Genomic DNA, 20,717 nt, shown 5'->3' on the forward strand with positions numbered 1-20,717 from the left:
AAACAAGATGAACACAAAGAGGTCCACACCAAGACACATCATCATCAAAATGTGAAAGGTTAAAAACAAAGAGAAAATTTTAACAGCAGCAAGAAAAAAGCAGTTAGTTACCTACAAAGGAGCTCCCATAAGACTGTCAGCTGATTTCTCAAAAGAAATTTTGCAGGCCAGAAAGAAACGGCAAAAGATATTCAAAGTAATGAAAAGCAATGCCCTACAACCAAGATTACTCTATCCTGCAAAGCTCTCATGTATAATTGCTAGACATATCAAGAGTTTCCCAGACAAGAAAAAAACTAAAGGAGTTCATCACCACCAAACTACTATTATATTAAATGTCAAAGGGTCTTCTTGAAGAAGACGGAGAAGGAGGAGGAGGAGGAGGAGGAGGAGGAGGAGGACGAGGACGAGGAGGAGGACGAGGAGAAGAAGAAAAATATGAACAATAAGATGGCAATAAATATATATCTATCAACAAATAAATCTACAAACAAAATGAGCAAGCAGAACAGAAACAGACTCGTAGATACAGAGAACTTTTTGTTGCTTGCCAAATGGGAGGGGGCTGGAGAGATGGATGAAAAACATGAAGGGATTAAGAAGTACAAATTTTTTTTTTTTTTTTTATCCTCACCCGAGGACATTTTTCCATTTTTTGTACAGATAGAGTGGGAGAGAGAGAGAGGAAGAGAGAGAAACATCAACATGAAAGGGACACATCGAGTGGCTGCCACCCGCATGACCAACCAGGGCCAGGGACAAACTGCAACCAAGGTACGTGCCCTTAGCAGGAACCAAACCCGGGTCTCTCTGGACCACAGGCCGACACTCTAACTGCTGAGCCAAACCGGCTAGGGCAAGAAGTACAACTTTGTTTTTAAACTAATGAACCTCAAAGACAAGAGGGGAGGGAGGGCAGGAAGAGATAAACCAAAGAAATTATATGTATATATGCATAACCAGTGGACATAAACAATAGTGTGGGGAAGGCAGGACGGAAGCGGGATTGGGGAAGAGAAGTTCAATGGGGAAAGAAAGGGGGCACATCTGTAATTCATTCAACAATAAAGATAAGTTTAAGAAATATAAAAATAAAATTAACTAATATAAGCTATATGAGAAGTCAATTCATAACAACATTTCATAAACACAACCTGGAAATTCTTATTTTCACATATTTAACTAGCACTCTTAAGACTATTGAATGCAATGATAGTTCTTTTTTAAAATATTGTAAAACTTTTATTTATTTTTTATTTTTATTGATTTTTATTATATAACAAAGTATAATGAAGCAAAAATATGAAAAGCATAGTTTTGGAACATGTGTTAGTAAAAACCTTGCATTATCTCTATGCGTGAGATTTCATCAGAATAAGGAATGTATTAGAATCATATTAATTAAAATTTTTTTTTATTATTTACTGATCCTTTTCAGGGAGAGAGAGATAGAAATATCAATTGTCCACCTTCTGCACAACCCTCATCAAGGAGCAAGCCCACACCCAGGTATGTGCCCTGACCAGGAATCGAACTGGGACCTCTCAGTCCATGAGACGCCATTCAATCCACTGAGCCACACTGGCCAGGCAAAATCATGTTAATTTAAATACTCTCATTTATTAAACAGTCCTGGATGCTGATTTCTAGCTTCACTTATTATGACCTGTACTGGGACCCCAGAGAGTGTTCAAGCTTACCTTTGAGCCTGGAGGGGGAGCCAAGCCAAGGAATGAATAAATAATATTCTCTTCTTTTGCAGAGAAGAAAGAGTCAAAATCCTTGAAGCAAAGAAAAAGGATGTTTAAAGCAATGCACACTTGTGAGCCAGGATATTTTCTTTACCTAAGTTGATTTTTTTTTTTTTTGTCATTATTTTAGGAGCTAACGCAAAAGGTTATGCCAGTTTGCTTTGCAAAGATGACAGTGCAGTGAGAATTCACACACACACACACACACACATATTACACACACACATCATATATCATACACAATCACACACATCTCACACACACACATACTGTTCGTGCTCAGGAATTGCTAACAAGACTCAGATATACACAGGAAAAGGCTTCTCCAGGGGTTTCACATCTTTACCTGGTTTCCTCAAAATTTGGATTATGGCCTGATCAGCAGAGACTCAAACAACACAGGATTTCTCTGCTGTTATTACAGTAACTTCTGAGGACTCAGATTCATTTCAGGCCTTCTGAAACCAGGAGCCACAAGATTGTGGAGGGCTCAGAGCAGAGGTTGTTTTGGCAAAATGGGGAGAACTATGATCTAAAACCAGGTCGTCAGCTGAAATCTGCAGCTCAGTGAAGCTCCACCCCCACCCGAGGCCCCACCCAGGTGTCAATCAGCTCTTCACCAGGTGAGTCCAGCCCTAAACCAGCACTTCAGTAGTGTAGTTGTCAATAGCTCAGAAGAGTTTCATTTTTCATCACTGAAACACAAAAGTCCCCAGACTACTTTATGACTGCCAGTCTTTGTCATCAGGGCTGTGACGCAGTTTCAACGGTGTTGCAGAAAGGCTCATGCAGAAGCAGGAGTCTGTGTGGCCTCACCTGAGCCAGACAACACTCAAACCAACTCAGTTGTGTTACTGCTGACCCTACTCTTATGTGTGTTAAGAAACTTAAAACCAAATACAGGCCACTTCTATTGGGAAGAAAACCTTATGAAGTCCTGTGTGGTCATCTTGCAAAGCTTTATTATTTTCCTACCTGTCACCCCAGTTTGCTCAGAGGTTCATTTTATTCTTTTATACTGGATGCTTTTTTTGTAAGCAGCTTAAAATCTTAGCAGAACCTAGTTCCAGGCCTCAAAGAGTAACCATAAATAAAGTTTAAAAAATGAGCAGTTCAGCCCTGGCCGGTTTGGCTCAGCGGTTAGAGCGTCGGCCTGCAGTCTGGAGAGACCCGGGTTCGGTTCCCGCTAAGGGCACGTGCTTCGGTTGCGGTTTGTCCCCGGCCCTGGTTGGTCGTGCGGGTGGCAGCCGCTCGATGTGTCCCTTCACGTCGATGCTTCTCTCTCTCTCTCCCTCCCACTCTATCTGTACAAAAAATGGAAAAATGTCCTCAGGTGAGGATAAAAAAAAAAAAAAAAAATGAGCAGTTCAGAGTCAAAAATCACAACATAAATAAGGAAATAAAAATGTACCGTGATCAAATGCCAGCAGAAATAACAAAAAGTAGAATCAGACATCAGAATTAGATATTGGAATTACAAGGCAGGAAATATAAAATATCTACATTAATATATTTAAATAAACCAAAGAGAAGCTTGAAAACACAAGAAATAAACAAACTAGAGAGAACAATCAAGTAAATTTGGAAAAGAACCAAAAAGCACTCCTAAAAATGAATATATAATAACTGAATTGTAAAAGCCAACATCTGTGGATTAAATAGCTAATCAGACATATCAGAAGATAGAATTAGTTAACTGAAAGTTTTTTTAAAACAAATTCTCTAAGGAGGGAAAAAGAGATGAAAATGAGGAAGAAATAGAACAACACAGTGAGACGGTCTAAATAACATCTTATAGGGGCTCTAGGAGAAGCTAACAGAGATGATGGAGGAAAACCATACTCAAACAGATATGGCTAATAAGTTTCTAGACTTATTGAGAGATACCAATTCTCAGACTCGGGAAGCCCAATAGGTAATCCTAAACTGGATAAATAAAAAGAACTCTAAACACTGACACATCCTAGAGAAAGACTATTAAAAGCACCAAGGGAGAGGGGAGCAGGGAGGAAAGGAGGAAGTGGGGAAGGCGGTGGGTGGTGGACACAGTTTCCCCAGAAAAGAAAGCTGGCTTCTCGATAGTAACACAAAAGTCAGAAGAAAGAAAATCATTTCAATGTGCTTAGAAGAAATAACCATCAACCCAGATTTCTAGTACTAGGGAAACTATTTTCTAAACATGAAAGTAAAATAAAGACATTTGTCTGGAAATTTTCTTTTTTAAACAAACAAAAGTTTAGAGAATTTACCACCGAAAGACCCTCACTCTAAGAAACTTACATGTATTTAGGCAGAAGGAAAATGGTTCCGGGTGGATCATTTAAGATGCAAGAAGGAATCATGAGCAGAGACATCAGTAAATTGTGGATAAAGCTAATCTAAACAAATATTGACTATTAAAATAATAAATATAAATGTCCAATTTTAGGAGTGGGATGAAGGCCAATAAGCTAAAATACTGAAAAACCCAAACACATGTAAATGGGAAGAGGGTGGTTTGGATTAAAGTATATAAAGTCTCTTTTAATGTTTGGGACAAGAATAAAGATACTGATTCTCTTTCATTTAAATCAAGTATGTGTATTAAAATAACTAAAGAAAAAGTGATTTTATGATGAAATGAACCATTAAATGTATGAAATAAAACTGCTTTTGTAAGCAGAATGCCCCAGAACAGTGTTTAAACCACTTAGATACCTTTACACAAATTTCTCTTGCATCTATAGTAAGACCTGGCTTCTTCTGCAAATCATTCTTTATGAAAGTGAAAACTTACCCCGTGTCTCTGTGGGGGCACATACGTGTGTATTGGAATTCCTTTCCAACTAAAGGCATATTCTGTTTGAACAACTGACCTCAATTCTTCAAAATAAAATAAGGAACGTAAACTAATCCCAAGAACTTCTGAGTCATCATTTTATTGTTTCCATCGTTTTGTACATCTTACATGTTGCTTATTCACAATGGGTCTGCCATTCAGATATTGGATGGTGGAAACAGGTCGTGACCTGAGAACTGTGAACGACTTCAAATGCTGCCCCCCAATTAATCTGCTTTAAATAATTTCTGAGAAACACACATGCAGAAGAATTTTCCAAGAAACTAAAAACTCACCCCACAATAATGCTCTTCGTTGAAGATCTGAGGTGGCAAAGGAATCCCGTTTTGAGGTTTCTTCTCTCCAGGAACATTCTCTCTCATCCACTTCCTGTTGTCTTCATCTCCAGCTATATCTAATTCCTTAAAGTCGATTTTATTAGCTTCCAAAAAGCCCACTACTTCCTGCTGTTTTTTCCTAATCTGTTCAAAAGGAGAGAAAGGAAATTATTAGACTCGTTTTTTAAAATCTTTTGCTTATATTTCCATAAGTGAAATCCTTTCTCCAACTGTACTATGCAACACAAATAATTTCTCAAAGTATTTAAACCAAGAAAAAATAAAATCACACCTCTTCATTATAAAGAATAAACAGGGATTACTTAAATTCTGAAATGTTAGTATCATCAATGTTAAATCATGCTGCCCTGGCCAGTTTGGCTCAGTGGTTAGAGCGTCCACCTGCGGTCCCGAGAGACCCGGGTTCGGTTCCCGCTAAGGGCACGTACTTCGGTTGCAGTTTGTCCCTGGCCCTGGTTGGTCGTGCGGGTGGCAGCCACTCGATGTGTCCCTTTCACATCGATGTTTCCCTCTCTCTCTCTTCCTCTCTCTCCCTCCCACTCTGTCTGTACAAAAAATGGAAAAATGTCCTCGGATGAGGATAAAAAAAAAAAAATCATGCTATAACCAACCCAGTAAGAATAGACATGCTCTCATCATAGCTTTTGTGTGACATCTTCAAAGTTCTTTTCTTTGACCCAGAGACATAGAGAGGAGTATGGTTCAGACTGCCAAACCTCAGAGGGGGGGTGGGGTGGGGGGGATGAACCAAGGAACTTATGTGCATGTACACATAACCAATGGACACAGACAACAATGTAGGGGGGGGCAAGATGGGGGAGGGCGTTTGGGGGGGAAAGGAGAAACATCTGTAACAAAAATAAATTAATAAAAATTGGAAAAGAAAAAAAAGTTCTTTTCTTTGCTAAGCGTTAAGGCCAAAAAATAAATAAGACTTGGTTATGAAGAAAAATGATGATTGGGAGAGAAGAAAGAAGAAAAAAGTCTATTTGCTGTGAAACTCAAATACCAAATAGACCCACACTAAATGCACTCGGTCAGTTAAGAAAATAGGAACATGAGTCCCAGTGAACAGAGTACTTTACGAATACAGGAACTGGAAAGCCCAGGGGAGATGGCTGGGTGCGGACGGACAGGGAAAAGGCTGGAACGGCTGGCGGAGCTGCTCCCGGCACGTACAGGAGAAGCGCCGTGAACGACCCTGTCCTCCCCAGATCCCCTCCTGCTCAGCCCAGCTCTGAAGGCACCCCAGAGAGGAGGCGCCAGCACCTTTCACCTGTGCTTCCTGCATCTCCCAGGGGCCACTTCTCATGGAGGTGGCCATCTTTAAAGCTTAGAATTGTTTCCAGAAACAATTACAACGATTTTCTCTCTTCAGTCGAAGAATTCGCTCCCAGAAATGCGTGAGGCCCTCTTGAAGAAACACTGGTACACAAGTTACAGCGGGCTCGGGACTACATATTTTCACAGCCTCTGGGGGACCCCCAGAGTGGTCACTTGATCAATCAACATTTACTTGTTTTTTTTAGATTTTTTTTTCTTTATTGATTTTAGAGAGAGGGAGAGAGAGATAGAAACATCAATGAGGGAGAACATCGACAGGCCGCCTCCTGCACGCCCCCCACTGGGGATCAGGCCCACAACCTGGGCATGTGTCCTGACTGGGAATTGAACTGGTGACCTCTTGGTGCATGGGTCAATGCTCAACCACTGAGCCACACCGGCTGGACAACACTTAATTCTTGATTCTACTCTGCACAAGACTGTGCCAAGCTCTTCATCTGAATAGATCCATAAGCTGTTTGTTTGGGTGAAAAAAATGTGAAGAACTCATTTGTACAAATTAGATACAGAACAAGCTAAAGATAACAAAGAGGCAAAATATGGTCATTTTTTTAAAACCTAAGATTAAAATTTTAAATAAGTATCTTTTGACATGAAAATATCCAATATCTTAATTTTTTAAGTCCTCTGAATATTGTCTGATGATGAAATCAAGTCATTAAAATGGTCTATAGAGTAGTCCAGCTGGTGTGGCTCAGGGGATTGAACGTTACCCCATGGACTGAGAGGTCCCAGTTCGATTTCAGGTCAGGGCACATGCCCTGGTTTGGGGCTCAATCCCAAGTAGGGAGTGTGCAGGAGGCAGCCAATTGATGTTTCTCATATCAATATTTCTCTCTCTCTTTCCCTTATTTTCTCTCTAAAAAAAATCAATAAAAACATATATTTTTAAAAATTTTTAATTAAAAAAACGTTTAAATGGTCTTAGAGCATGAGGCCCCTTGTTGTCCTCGTGTAGCTTGTTTACCAGCAGAGGGACTAGACTGAGGATTCCTGGTAAATGCCACGAAAGGTACATGCCCTTCCCAGCCCTGATGTCTACATCAAACCCTCTTTGACCAAACCCAACTCCTTTCATAGAAATGAGTATGCCCCAAAAAACGAGTTTATTCATTTTTCCAAAGTGAACGATTCTATCAACAACTTGAGTGTAGGGCTTCTTTCTTAATTAAGGGAAAAGTAAGGCACACCTGGGTGCTGAAGCTCTAGACTCAAATCGCTACCAAAAACAAACTCCGTTTAATTTCGTTTTGCTGGTGACTTGATTGTATGTGTTATATTAATTATCAATATAAGATAAATTAATATTAAATATTTTTTAGTCCTCACCCGAGGACATGTTTTTATTGAGTTGGAAGGGAGGGAGAGAGAGACAGAGAAGCATCGATGTGAGAGAGAAACCAGTCAGTCGCTTCCCGTACATGCAGTGACTGGGGATCGAACCCACAACCTAGGTTTGTGCCCTGACCAGGAATCCAACCAGCAACCTTCGGGTACACAGGACAACACTCCAACCAACTGAGCCACCCAGCCAGGGCAATAACTTTTAAATGTTTAACATAAAGTAAGTTAGATATAGATTACATATACACATATATAATTACTATAAAGTAAATTACACATAAATTACATATACACATAGATAAATGGTAACCACACATTTACTTTTTCATTAACATTTGTACCACCAACATAATGAAGATATTGAGAATAAAAGCATTAGCGCAATAAACTACAGGTGGCTGTTAGCCCCAATGCAACACTTAATCAGTAAGATTTGTGCCGAGACGTCTCTCTCAGTTTGGGGTAGGCATGGACAAAAGACACAACGTCACACAGAGAGAGGTGGAGTAATGGAATTTTCCTTGAGCTTCCACAAGCACTCTGGCGTATTCCTGAGTGTCACATCTGTCAGAACCAGAGGAGGACCTGCATTTTCTCCACCCATGTGCCCTCCCCCAAGCAATGCTGGGGTCGCCCCAGACCTTCTGCTCCTCCCCCAGGAAACTGGACTCCATGCCCCACAGCTGCGCGGCTGAATTTCTGAATATTACAAAGTCCCATCAGCCCTGATGACAGGGTGTTGGACTAAACTCTCACCTCCATTAATCGTGTTTTCTCTACATACTTTCCAACCTGTTCATAATTAATTGCACCACTTTATAAATCCTGTATTCCTTTAGCTATTTTCAGAGAGAAATCTGCTGTTTTGAAGAGTAGAGGTGTCTTCATTTTAGGCAGGTTTACCTTTAATTAAATATTCAGAGGACAACATCCTTTATTCCGTCCAAACCCCCGTCTTCTTTCCTTCTCAGCCTGGCCAAGGCCCACCACCCCTCCAACATCACTGCCATCTACCAGTCATCCCTCAGCACTTGAGAGGGGATGAAAAAGGGATCTCATTTTAGTCCATGATTTCTGAATAGACGAGAAACATTCTCCAAAGTCCTGAGATGTTTCTTCTGTGAGAAAGTCAGAGATGGACTCCTCCCAAGACAAGCAATTGCATCTTCAGGAAGTTGACTGATTGCTGGGTGCAAGACCCTGTGCTAAATGCTATTTCTCAGCCCCTCACCCAAAGAGAAGAGAAATTAAATGTGCCCCTTGGTACCTCCCAAACACCAGTAACTTAAACTGGGCCAGAGGCATAGCATCTGTTGGAACCCTTGACCTTGAGTTCTGCCGGGGCTGGAGAAGGGTCTTAGCAAGAAGCCACAGGAGGGGAGAGGGGAGTCAGGAGCATGTGAGCTCACCTGGCCGGCATGGTTGCCTTCACCCACACCCTGATGCCGACCGTGAGCAGTGGGGACTCTCCTCTGCAGCCCCCCTCTTTGATGAGTCTCTGTTCAAGAAGCCCCCCTGGACCCTCGGTCAAAGTGTGGCTTTTCTCCACATGTCCTCCTGAGCTGACCTCCAGGGACAAGCATCAGTCCCAGAGGGTGCCTCCCCTTCGTGGCTTCAGCGGGAGGGGCATGCACAGCACCCCAGCAGTTCTCACCAGACACACTCCCCTCTCCACCTTTCACCCCTTTTCACTCTCCACGGTGTCATGGCCAATGTCAGCCCCAAGAAGGTGGGGCCCCTCGTGAGGATTTGGGGGTCCTTGGGGTCTGTGTCATTTAGAGCATTGGAGACCTCAGCATTGGCTCAGAGAGCTCTGTTCTCCTATCCTGTTACATTTACTCAGACAAGTGTTTTCTCTGTCCTGAAGTCACCCGGCCACTGTCGGTCACATTAATGTGTCGGAGTGATCTTTGGGTCACTCGCCTGTTTATTGTCTTGTACAGTTAGGAGCCTTTCCAACTGAGGTCACTGTACTGTAGTAAAAGGCACACTGCACTTGAGTGGGAGGTGACCTGCGTCTGTCCCGGCTCGGAAGGGTGCTGTCTGAGCAGGCGCTCTGCTGGTCAACCACCTCTCTGCAAGGTGGGCAGAGTGCGCCCTCCTCCCGGTCCTGGGGAGAGTCCGGGAGAGGGTGCACGGAGAAGCGTTTCCACAGTTGAGAACCTGCTCTGTCCCACACCAGCAGCACACGTATCTCGCTCACCTGTCTTGATCAGCATGCCAGGTAGGTACTCTGACCACCATTTTAAAATAACAAAGCTGACGCACCAGTGCATTAGAGAAGTTTCCAAGGCTTACCCTGATCCACCTAATTCAAGAGCCAGGTTTTCCTGCTGTTCTTACACTCGCTCACGGCTAGTGGAAGGATTGAGGAACCCGGGAGCTCCCACGAGGGTCTGTCCCAAAGACTGTGGTTCCAGGGCTGTGGAACCACATATTGGAAACGTTTCAGATTGGAAACGGTGAGATCTAGCCTCTCTCCCTTGGTCCCCCAGCCGGCTGTGGCAGTGGCCTTCAGGAAGAGAGGCGGGTCACACAAGAGGCACAGGCCTTCCGTTCCCAGGGTCTCTCCACCCAAACCCTGCCATGAAAACCTGTAAGCTCACTTGAACGTCAACTGTTGAAATAGAGCTAGAGTACCCAGTGCATGTGCGTGATCCCTCATAAAGAGATTACAATTTGTTTTCTCCTCTTTCATTTATTTCATTCATCCAGCAGAAGAAATCATGCTGCTTGAGTAGGTCGCGGGCAAGAATTCTACAGGCTGGAGAGGTAAGTAAAGGTCTCACAGACCAACACCGCACACAGCCTACATCCTGCCATCTGCCCTGAGGTTCTCCTACAAAGAAGCTTCTGGTGAAATGCCCCCACCAGGAAAAATCATTAGCCCAAACACCATTGAAATAATCAGTTCTCATTCTTTAGGGTGAGACAAATTCTTCCATTTATGTGGCTTGGGACAATTCTTCTGAAAAATAATCATCATAAACTCAGATCTACTAATATTACCTAATAATTATAACAACTGCAGTAATATTAATTAATATTAACTAACAAGTATAATAACTAAAAGTTATAACGATTAGAGTATTTAGCCAGAGCTAATAATTATGTCCTTAACTAATCATTATAATATGTATTAAGCACTGATTAAGCACTTGACACCATGGCAGGCACCCAGACGTGTTATTTCCTAAGTCCTCCTGGCAACCTGTCAGATGAGTGCTATTCATGTCCTCATTTTACAGACAAGGACATTGAGGCTCAGCAAGGTGAAATAACTTTCCAAGGTCAAACAGTTCCAAGTGGCACGAAAATATGTGCTCGGGAACAAGAATTAACTTGGCTTTTCCAAGATCCCGGAATGAATGGTACCCCTCTGAGGCTAACTAAATCAAGCTCTCACTTCCGGAATATAGGACATCAAATAATCCTAAAGAATCCATAAATGTATCCACGGTGTATGGGCCATTCTGGCCTGGTCTACAGAATATGTGGAAGATTGGAAGGTTAGTTGTAAAATTCGCAGCAATGGACATCAACGGCATATTCAAAGCCGACTAAAACCATTTTCCTTAAAAATCATTTTTATCTAAATAATCCCCAAATGGGTGCTCATTGCAGGTCAAGAGTTTCTGAGGTCATCAACAGCCACAAAAGATTTTGCAGTTCTTACACCTAGACTTTTTCCTCATCTTTTTCTGTTAAAAGATGTTCTAGAAATCACTAGACACCTGCTGATCAGCTGGGCTCCTGTTTTCCTTGCTCTTGTTTTCCACTCGCCCGCTCTGGAAACTGCACTGGGAGTGTGGCTTCGACAGCTGCCGCTGGACTGCTCCCCACCAGCGCCTCACCTAGGGCATCATCCCTGGCAGAGTGACCGCTGAAATCCTAGCTGCCACCAGACAGTCCCGGGCCTGGACATAAAAGGAAACAGCCCCCTCGCTGGTCTCCAACTCTCAGGATTAATAAAAGTGTTCCTCTCCACAGCCTCCCACCCTTCTGCTAAAATGCTGGTGGAAGCGGCAGTACCAAAGCCTGAATGACCCCCACAATCCCTGTTTCTGCAGGCAGGCTCTCTTGCCCAGAGAGAAAGCTGGAATTGGACAGGTGGGCCGGTGGTTCCAAGCGTGGCCCTGAGGAAATCCAAGCAATGTTATGGGGTCTGCTTTTAGCACCTATTTTTAGTCTGTTTGGATTCCTAGAGCGTTTAAAACTGTGGCCTTAGCGCTGTTCCTTCTTGTCACCGTGACATCATTTTCCTAAATCATAGTATTACACATGCTAACTGTACCCTTTCCGTCTGGGTCCACGGCAGACACAAGTAAGTACACCCAGGCGTCGTTTTAGTAATCTGGTTCTTCTAGCTCCAGTGTTACACAAAGTGTCATTGATTTGCAACGTTTGTAAATCTTGCAGCATGAATGGCAAAAACATTCCACCAAGAGAAAAAAAAGCCTTTGATTCGAGAACATATCCGACACAACAGGACAGAAATCACTTGTTAAAAATGATAGACTCAAACACACCCCCTTCCTCGTGTCTCTTTTCACACCCGGTGCGCTTCTTCCACCCGGGAACGAACCGGAGAGCCAGGGCCCCAGCTCCCTGCGCAGCCGCGGTTTGCTCCCCGCTCACCCCAAGCTCCAGCGGCCGGGCCACCCCGCTCCGGTCCAGGCCTGAGCTGCTCCGATAGCAGAAGAGGAAGAAAGCCCGCACACCCCCAGACACCTACCGCTATGGACCCGGAAGATGTGGCAACAAACACTTTGATAACCATTCTGACAGTCGGAAAGAGGACTTCCCCCCAACACACCCCTGTGACGGAATGCGGCGCTAGACAAATCCTGACAGCGACACAGCCGGCGACACAGCCCGCGTGCCAGGCGGGGCTGGCCGGCCAGCGGCTCCTTGAGCTCCTGCCCCTCCTGCTGCAACTTAAGCTCTGCCTCTCCAGGGAGCAGGCCAGGCATCTTGGGCACTCCCTGCCATTGGCCCGGGAATATTTGGGGACCTGTCAGGAAATTTTTTGATTGGTTGATAAAAGCAGTCCCTGGACCCTTTCCCTTATCACTTTAAATGCCTAACAACAGTCCCTAAAAGGCGAGGCTGCTCTGCGCACCAATCAGAGCCCTGCACAGAGATGCCTTGGATGGAGGGAGGTGGGGCGCAGGGCGGAGGAGACGAGGAGGGGGAAGGAGCCCTTGGGGACTGGAAAGGCCCAGAACACACCAGCTCAGGCTCCGAAAGGCTGTCTTTACAGGGCTTCTGGTAAACAAACGGGACCCGTGGGAATAGCCACAGGGGCATTTAAAAACGTAAAGAACGGCTTCCTTCCTTTAAAAGTTTCTGGCAGATTAAAAAGAAAATCAGTGACCTGCCTGCCATACAATAGATTTCTTTATGAGTGGCATGTGTCCACTCTCGGCCTTTAGCACCTGTTTCTCTTAAAGAACAGAAACTGACAGGTTGTGGATGGGTAAGGTTTCACTGACATCCAGGGAGGCTGGCTGGTCAGTACAAGAACTTCAAGGAGCAAATTGTCCTCACTGTGCTGGGGCGGGGTTCGGGAAGCGGTCCAGAAGGGCGGGGGAGGGGGGGGAGTGTTAAATGATCTGTTTGTCACGGGCTCTATTCCTCTTATTTATAGAGATAATTTTAATTCTGTTCAAAGTGGGAGGTATTCAAACTCTAGTAAAGCCTAAATACTAGCCGCCAACTCCTCTGATGGGTTTCAACATCAAGATGAAGGGCATTAGAGTCACAGGCCCCATGGAGGATATCCAGTCCTCTTAGATAACTGAATCTCTTATGTTTGAAGTCCCCTGCTCCTCATGGAGGAGGTGGCACTGGCATCCTGGAACAGAGAGGGATGTCAGGCTTAGGCACAGCGCCTTCTCCAAAGTCCCAGAGGCCTGGAAGTCTGCTCCCCTCCCACCCAGGCAGGTGCCTTTGATAAGAAAGGATACCCTGTCCCTGGAATATAGCTCAAATTCATTTACATCAGGACAAATGGTTGAGATGACTCCACCACAACATAATTCAGAGCCTCAACATGCCAAGTTAACTGCTTCCAAAGTAGGCCCTTGGTAAAAATGAGTAATGGTGCCCCAAGTTTGAGCCCCTTAATGTTGTAAGTTGTATATATTTTTTAAATTTATTTTTGCTACAGATGTTTCTCCTTTTCCCCCAGTAAATTGTATTTTAAAGCCTACCATAGATCACAGGTCATTGTCGCTTTTCTTCTTTTCTGTATTGTCAAATTTTCTACAGTGAGTATATACGATTTTTGCCATATAAAATATATTTTTAACACCTTGGTCTTAAACTTGTCCTGTGAGCAAGTTATTTTTCTCCGGATATTATTTAAGAAAGTGATAAGCTATGAATATACTTTTTTTTTTTTTTGGTACGTGCCCCTAGCGGTTACCAAACCCGGGACTCTCTGGTCCACAGGCTGACATCCAACCGCTGAGTCAAACCAGCCAGGGCCACATATACTTCTTGACTTTGTAAATTAGTAACATAAACCATTGCTGGATTCTCATGTGCCCTAGAGAATACATATCCCCTGATTATATAAGGCAAAACTGCCTTCAATAACGATACCCCTTTCATCTGCACACCCTGGAGAGAAATAAACTTCCTATTTGAAATAATAGCTAACAATTTGTAGCTGTTTGCCCCATGCCAGACCTGTTCTAAGTGCTTTGCATAAACCACTCCCTTCATCTGCGCAAATACCCTAAAACTGAGCTCTATTATTATCTACTCCAGATGAGGACTTAGAGCTGGAGATAATGAGAACAGTGAATTCCTGACATGCTACTCTCAAATTCCTAGAGCTCCCTTTTTTCACTATGAATTACTTTTAGAAGTTTGCCCTTTTAATAATGCCATGAAAATGTACAAATTAGGAATTTGAAAACTCTAGCTGAGAGGTCTTTTAATTTATTACAGAGATACCAATGAGCTTCAAGATAATTAAAAGAAATACCAAACATTCCAAATTAGTCCTAAAATAAAGCTCAATGAATCTCTGACTTAGGAAATGCACTTCAGAAATAAACTGTCTAATCCAGTGAGGATGCAGGCAGCTAATCATTTCCTTGATATTCAAGTGACATTCAAGTCGAATAACAATACTTTCAGATTTGATCCAATTTTTTCACAGAATTTTCTTTTTTCCATCATTATTGAGGTACAACTGACAAAACTCTAAGACATTTAAAGTGTACAACAGGATGATCTGAGATACACACACATTGTGAAAGGAGGGTTTGACCTAACTTTAATGATAAAAGTATGAGGTGTTGGCTCCAAGCTTAACAGAGATCCTCAGATGATCTCATGAGTAATAAAAACAGATGCTATGTTTTGGTTTACCTAACTTTATGAGTAATCTGAAATGAGAAATAAAGGCATATTTTTATTATGTAGAATAACAGTAGTGACCACCATAGTAACTGCAGTGAGTTGAATAGTGTCCCCCCAAAATGCACATTTACCCAAAACCTCAGAATGTGACTTATTTGCAAACAGGGTCTTTGCAGAGGAATCTAGTTGAGGATGTTGAGGTGAAATCACCCTGGATTTCAGGTAAGCCCTAAATCCAGGAACTGATGTCCTTGTAAGAAGAGAAGACACACCGAGAAACAGAGGAAAACCCACGTGAACACAGAAGCAGAGGTTGGAGTGATGCTGCCACAGCCAGGGAACCCCAGGAATCAAACGGAGCCGGAAGAAGCAGGACAGATTCTCCCCGAGAGCCTTCAGAGAGAGCATGGCCCTTGAATTCAGACTTCTAGCCTCCAGAACTGCAAGAGAATACATTTCTGCTGTCTCAAGCCACCCAAATCTGTGGCAATTTGTTACAGCCACCTTAGGAAACTAACACAGAGAAATAAATGCGAACGTTTGGGACATAGCATGGTGGAGGTGACCACCATAACTGAAAGGCAGTTCTTCAACTTTGTACCCTGCCGTCTCTCGGCCTGCCGGGATCGGTGCAACGCAATGAACTACAAGCACACCTGCTTGGAGTGAGGGGGAGCTTTGTAAGGTAGCAAATGCTCCACATCTCTGGACGCAGTCCCATTTATCTGCAGGCTGGTACCCCCAGGTCACAAGTGGATTTAAGTAAATTATTTCCTTGAGATGGCATTACTGCAAACATACATCCTAGCTTTGTCTCTTGCTTTTTATGGAAGAGACCTTGAAGCCAAAAGATAACAAACCCTATTCACATACAAATGAAGCACCCAATACACATGGGCGGGCCAGGTTACCGCCCCCCCACTCCCGCTAGGATTCCAAGAATGCATTAACACAAGGTTGAGAGTGCTTAACACAAGGTTAAAAAACGTCCATCTTCCAACCCCCAACCCCACAGTACCCCAAGGGCCTCGCTACCTTCCATATGAGAAGGAAGCACCCCTTTCAAAGGTGAAAACAGAGGCTATGACTGGGGAAAGCTAGTGAAAAAGAGGGAGAGACCATGCAGATGGGAAATGAAGTTCTGAGAAACCACCGTCTTTCAGGTTCCTCCAGTCCTGAGAGCCAGTGTTGGGATGATTGTGTTACTGTCCAGGGCAGACCGCCAGCCATGAACCAGCTGTCTTGCCATGAATGTCAAGTCTAGGGTGATACCTGTCTAATGTATGTCTGCCTGGAGATGACCTCCAACAACAAATATATACCACCAGCCATCTGATAAGGACAACTCATGAACTAAGATTGTCGGAACACAGGACCCACGAAACTGAGGGTGGGCACTCTACCAGAAATGGAGGGGCGGTGATGTGAAGGGAAAGCCTTGCCCTGCCCACCCCCACAACACGAATTAAACCGTCTGCTCGGAAATGCCCACTGCCCCTATTACAGAAAAACCAATGTAAAAGTCATAAGGGGAATATGCAACAAATGTGGCTCTACACAAATATCAAAATACACTGTAAACAAAATTAAAAGGTAACTGACCAGAGAAAATATTTGCAACATATATCACAGACCTGAGTTTCATGGAACATCAAAAATTCTAAGAAATAATTTTTTACAAAGATGAACAAACATGACGTGAAAAAATGGGCAAAAGGCCAGCAAAGGCAAATCCCAAAATAAGTACAAATGGGAGGTAAATGTGGTATCGCCTGTACCTACAACCACATCAAAATTACAACTAAACTACAGAACAACTGTAAAGGACAAACACATGACCTTGCCCCCTGGATTTTCAGGGAATGGCAAGAACTATCTGCTAATAGATAACCACTGCATTGTATAGATAACCATTGCATTGTATAGATAACCACTGCATTGTATAGATGACCATTGCTTTGTGTGCACAGAAACTGATTGTTCCTCAGGCATAACAGCTAACTGCAAAAATCTGCTTCTGTGCTGCTTGCTTGCTCGCATACCCTTAACCCAAATTCCTTAACAGGGGCTAAGACAACTATATAAGCAACCCTCCCCCTGAGTTCAGGGCTGCTCTCTCCTCTGTGTAGGATGGGACAGTCGCCACGCGGGAAATAAAGCTCTCTTAATTTGAACCCAGTTTGGAGTCTGAATCTGGTCTGTCTCGTTGGTCTACAACATTTGGAGGCCCCAGCGAGATAGACAAACAAGGTCCCCCACTTTGGCGGGGTGACCTACTCAGATTCCCGGAAACAGGTCCATCCCGGGAGCGGACCAGTGGTCTAGAGGAAGGCCTTGGAGAAGACGTTCCTCCGCCCCAGACGCCGTTCTGCCCTGGAATTGTCTCCACTCCAAATTCCATCTAGCGAGCATCTGGAAACCCTGGCCCAGTTTCGGTCAGCAGACGGGACGTCCCTCGGTAAGTCTGTTTCTGAACACTCTGCGGAGTGAGGGGAAGTGGATCTGCTGGACGCAGCACAGAGATCCTGCCCCAGAGCCATAGCGAGACATTGCTTTTGGCCCCAGTTCGGTTTGTCTGTTTTTTTTTCTGTCTGTCTTATTTGTTTGTCCTTTTGTGTTTTGTGTTTCTGTGCTGTGCCGGCCTGTGTCCTTCAAAATGGGTCAGGGACCTTCAGGACCTAGGACCCCTCTTCAATGTCTCCTTGATGACTTCTCAGGCTTTTCCAAGCGCCTCAGGTTACAGCATCTCAGCAGACCCTGGATCCCTGCGCACTTTGTGCGAATTGGAGAGGCCCACTTTCCGGGTCATTGGCCCTCCCAGGGCACTTTTCACTTAAGCTCTTTGTGTGCAGTTCAAGGCGTCATCTGCAGGACTCCCGGACACCCAGACCCAACTCCTTACATCGATGTTTGGACTGACTTAGCTACTGACAAGCCTAATTATGTTAAGAAATGTTCGTGCCCTAATAGGGAGAAGATTGTAATTGCCCAGCCTCCGCGGAAGCCTCAGAAGCCCTCGGCTCCTGCTCCCTCCCAAAGGCTTGACCCTGTTCTTTCAGGTCCCCCAGAAGACCCCCTCACTGACCCTGTGGGGCCACCCCCCTGATCGGCTACCGCCACCTGCCACCGTTGCCAGAGAGGCTGAAGCCCCTCAGCCGCTCAGTCCTCCCCATACATAAGGCGGCACCCCTTCTAACCCCTCCGCAGGCGCAGACTCCTCGGCCGCCATCCTGCCCCTCCCTCAGGTCGCTCCACCACCAGGTGGAGACCAGACTCGGCCCTTCATGGTTTATGTCCCCTTCTCAACTAGCGACCTGTATAATTGGAAACAACAGAACCCTTCCTTCTCTGATAAACCCCGAGGTTTAATCTCTCTCCTAGAGACAGTCTTCCTCACCCATCAGCCCATTTGGGATGACTGTCAGCAATTGTTGCAGGTCCTGTTCACCTCCGAGGAGAGGGACAGGATCCAGAGGCAGCAAAATCCATCCTCGGGCCAGACGGCCTACCCCTCACAGATCCGGCCCAAATAGGAGCCTACCTCCCAACTACCCGACCCAACTGGGACCCGAACACTGATCAAGGTAAGGAGGCTTTAACCCAGTTTCGCCGAACTCTACTTCAGGGCCTCCGCGGAGCAGACAAAACGCCAACTAACCTGTCTAAGGTAAGCGAGACTGTTCACACCGCAGGGGACTCCCCAGCGGCCTTTCTTGACCGTCTCATGGAGGCTTATCGCCTCTTCACTCCCATAGACCGGAGGCCCCTGAGAATAGACGGACAATTAATACTGCTTTTGTCTCCCAGTCGGCCCCAGACTTTAGGAAGAAACTCCAGAAATTAGAGGGTTTTGAAGGAAAGAATCTTAGTGAGTTAGTTGAAATAGCTCAGAGAGTATTTAACAACCGGGACGACCCAGAAACGGCCGATACTAAAAAAGTCACAAGAGTAATCATAGCTGCTCTTCAAGAGAATCAAAAAAGGGCAACAGGGCAATAGGCCTAAAAACATAGGGCCAACCCCACGGAGACCTAGGCAACGATCTCGGCCACCTCCTGACCCTAACCAATGTGCCTACTGCAAAGGATATGGTCATTGGAAAAAGGACTGCCCTAAGGGGGGGCCCAACAGAAACCTAAGGACCTCATCCGCCCTTCCGATCTCCATAAAGGCCAAACTAGGAATAACTGCGCATATTAATAGATTCAGAGAAGCTGGCATTTTAAAGCCTTGCCAGTCGGCCTGGAACACTCCCCTCTTGCCGCTTAAGAAGCCTGGGACTGAGGATTTCAGGCAGGTCCAAGATTTAAGGAAAGTAAACAGTCGGGTGGAAACCATTCACCCCACGGTTCCGAACCCTTACACGCTTCTGAGCCTGATCCCTCCCAGCCGTGTTTACTATACTGTCTTGGACCTCAAGGACGCCTTCTTTCCAATTCCTTTATCGCCTCTCAGCCAACCCATCTTCTCCTTCGAATGGGTTGATCCGGAAGGGGGATTCTCAGGACAACTGACCTGGACCCGATGCCCCAAGGATTCAAGAACTCTCCCACCATCTTCGATGAGGCCTTGAGCAAGGACCTCCAACTGTTCCGGGAAAGGTACCAACATGTCACCCTGCTACAGTATGTAGATGATTTGTTTCTAGCAGCTGCTTCTCTTCCTGAATGTGAGGAGGCCTCGAAGGCACTCCTACTAGAGCTAGAACACTTAGGGTATCGGGTCTCAGCCAAGAAAGCTCAATTATGCACCACCACCGTGACCTACCTGTAAGGAATCGGGGGCACCGCTGAAAAACAGAGAAGAGACTGGAGAGCCAATCAGCTGAATAAACAGGGATCAGGCTTTATTGGGTGCACTCCGGGCGGGTTCACAGACTCCGGGGGTCGAGTCCTAGAAGCCGCGCCCGATGCTGGGGTTTGTGCTTTTTTATATCTGCCCGTTGCAGCTGGGATTTGTCTGTTAGGGTTTGGCCCTGCGGGGGCTGTGCATGCAGGCTCTGGAATGTGAGTAGCAGGATGGGAGTTAGTACAAGCCCGGGGCAGGCCGTCCTGGAACAGGGTGGGAGGCCAGGCTGAGCAAGCGAGACCGTGGTCGAGCAGTTTGCCTGGCGCCAGTCCCCAGGCTATCGGACACTACCTAGGTTATGAACTCAAAGAAGGAAAACGGTCGCTCCCCAGTAGCAGGATAGAGGCGGTCATGAAAATCCCTACCCTCACAAAAGTAAAAACGGCCTTAATGTCTGCACCAGCCCTAACTCTGCCTGATATCGCTAAACCCTTTCAACTCTTCATCTCTGAGACTCGAGGCATTGCAAAGGGGTCCTAACCCAATCATTGGGGCCCTGGAAGAGACCAGTTGCCCACTTATCTAAGAGATTAGACTCGGTAGCCTCTGGTGGCCCAGCTGACGCTACTGCTATTCTAGTTAAAGAAGCATCCAAGCTGACCCTAGGGCAAGACCTCCAGATCATTGGGGCACACTCTGTTGAGGCTCTCCTCAGGAGCCCTCCAGACCCGTGGATGTCTAATGCCCGATTACCCAATACCAGGTACTCCTCTTAGACTCCTCCCGAATCCAGTTCCTGAAGACCTCTGCCCTCAACCCGGCCACCCTGCTGCCTGACGATGACCCTCAGGCTCCCCTTCATGATTGCTCAGACATTCCTGAGACTCTAACTAACCTGAGGTCTGACCTAACTGACAACTCTCTCCCAACTCCAGA

The 20,717-nt window shown here is 45.1% G+C and overlaps 1 protein-coding gene across 1 annotated transcript in view; it reads right to left on the minus strand.

The window, feature by feature from the left end:
• The window catches only part of LOC118617427 (SH3 domain-binding glutamic acid-rich protein-like), a 38,698-nt gene extending 26,109 nt beyond the window's left edge, over positions 1 to 12,589 (minus strand). The window contains 4 exon segments of the mRNA XM_036243347.1: positions 1,701 to 1,781; positions 4,866 to 5,051; positions 12,352 to 12,417; positions 12,419 to 12,589. Of these exon segments, the coding sequence (XP_036099240.1) occupies positions 1,701 to 1,781; positions 4,866 to 5,051; positions 12,352 to 12,417; positions 12,419 to 12,589 (504 nt within the window).
• Positions 12,590 to 20,717: the final 8,128 nt, after the last annotated feature.

This window comes from Molossus molossus, unplaced genomic scaffold (genome assembly GCF_014108415.1).
Source record: "Molossus molossus isolate mMolMol1 unplaced genomic scaffold, mMolMol1.p scaffold_m16_p_5, whole genome shotgun sequence".
In the NCBI taxonomy this organism is placed as follows: domain Eukaryota; kingdom Metazoa; phylum Chordata; class Mammalia; order Chiroptera; family Molossidae; genus Molossus; species Molossus molossus.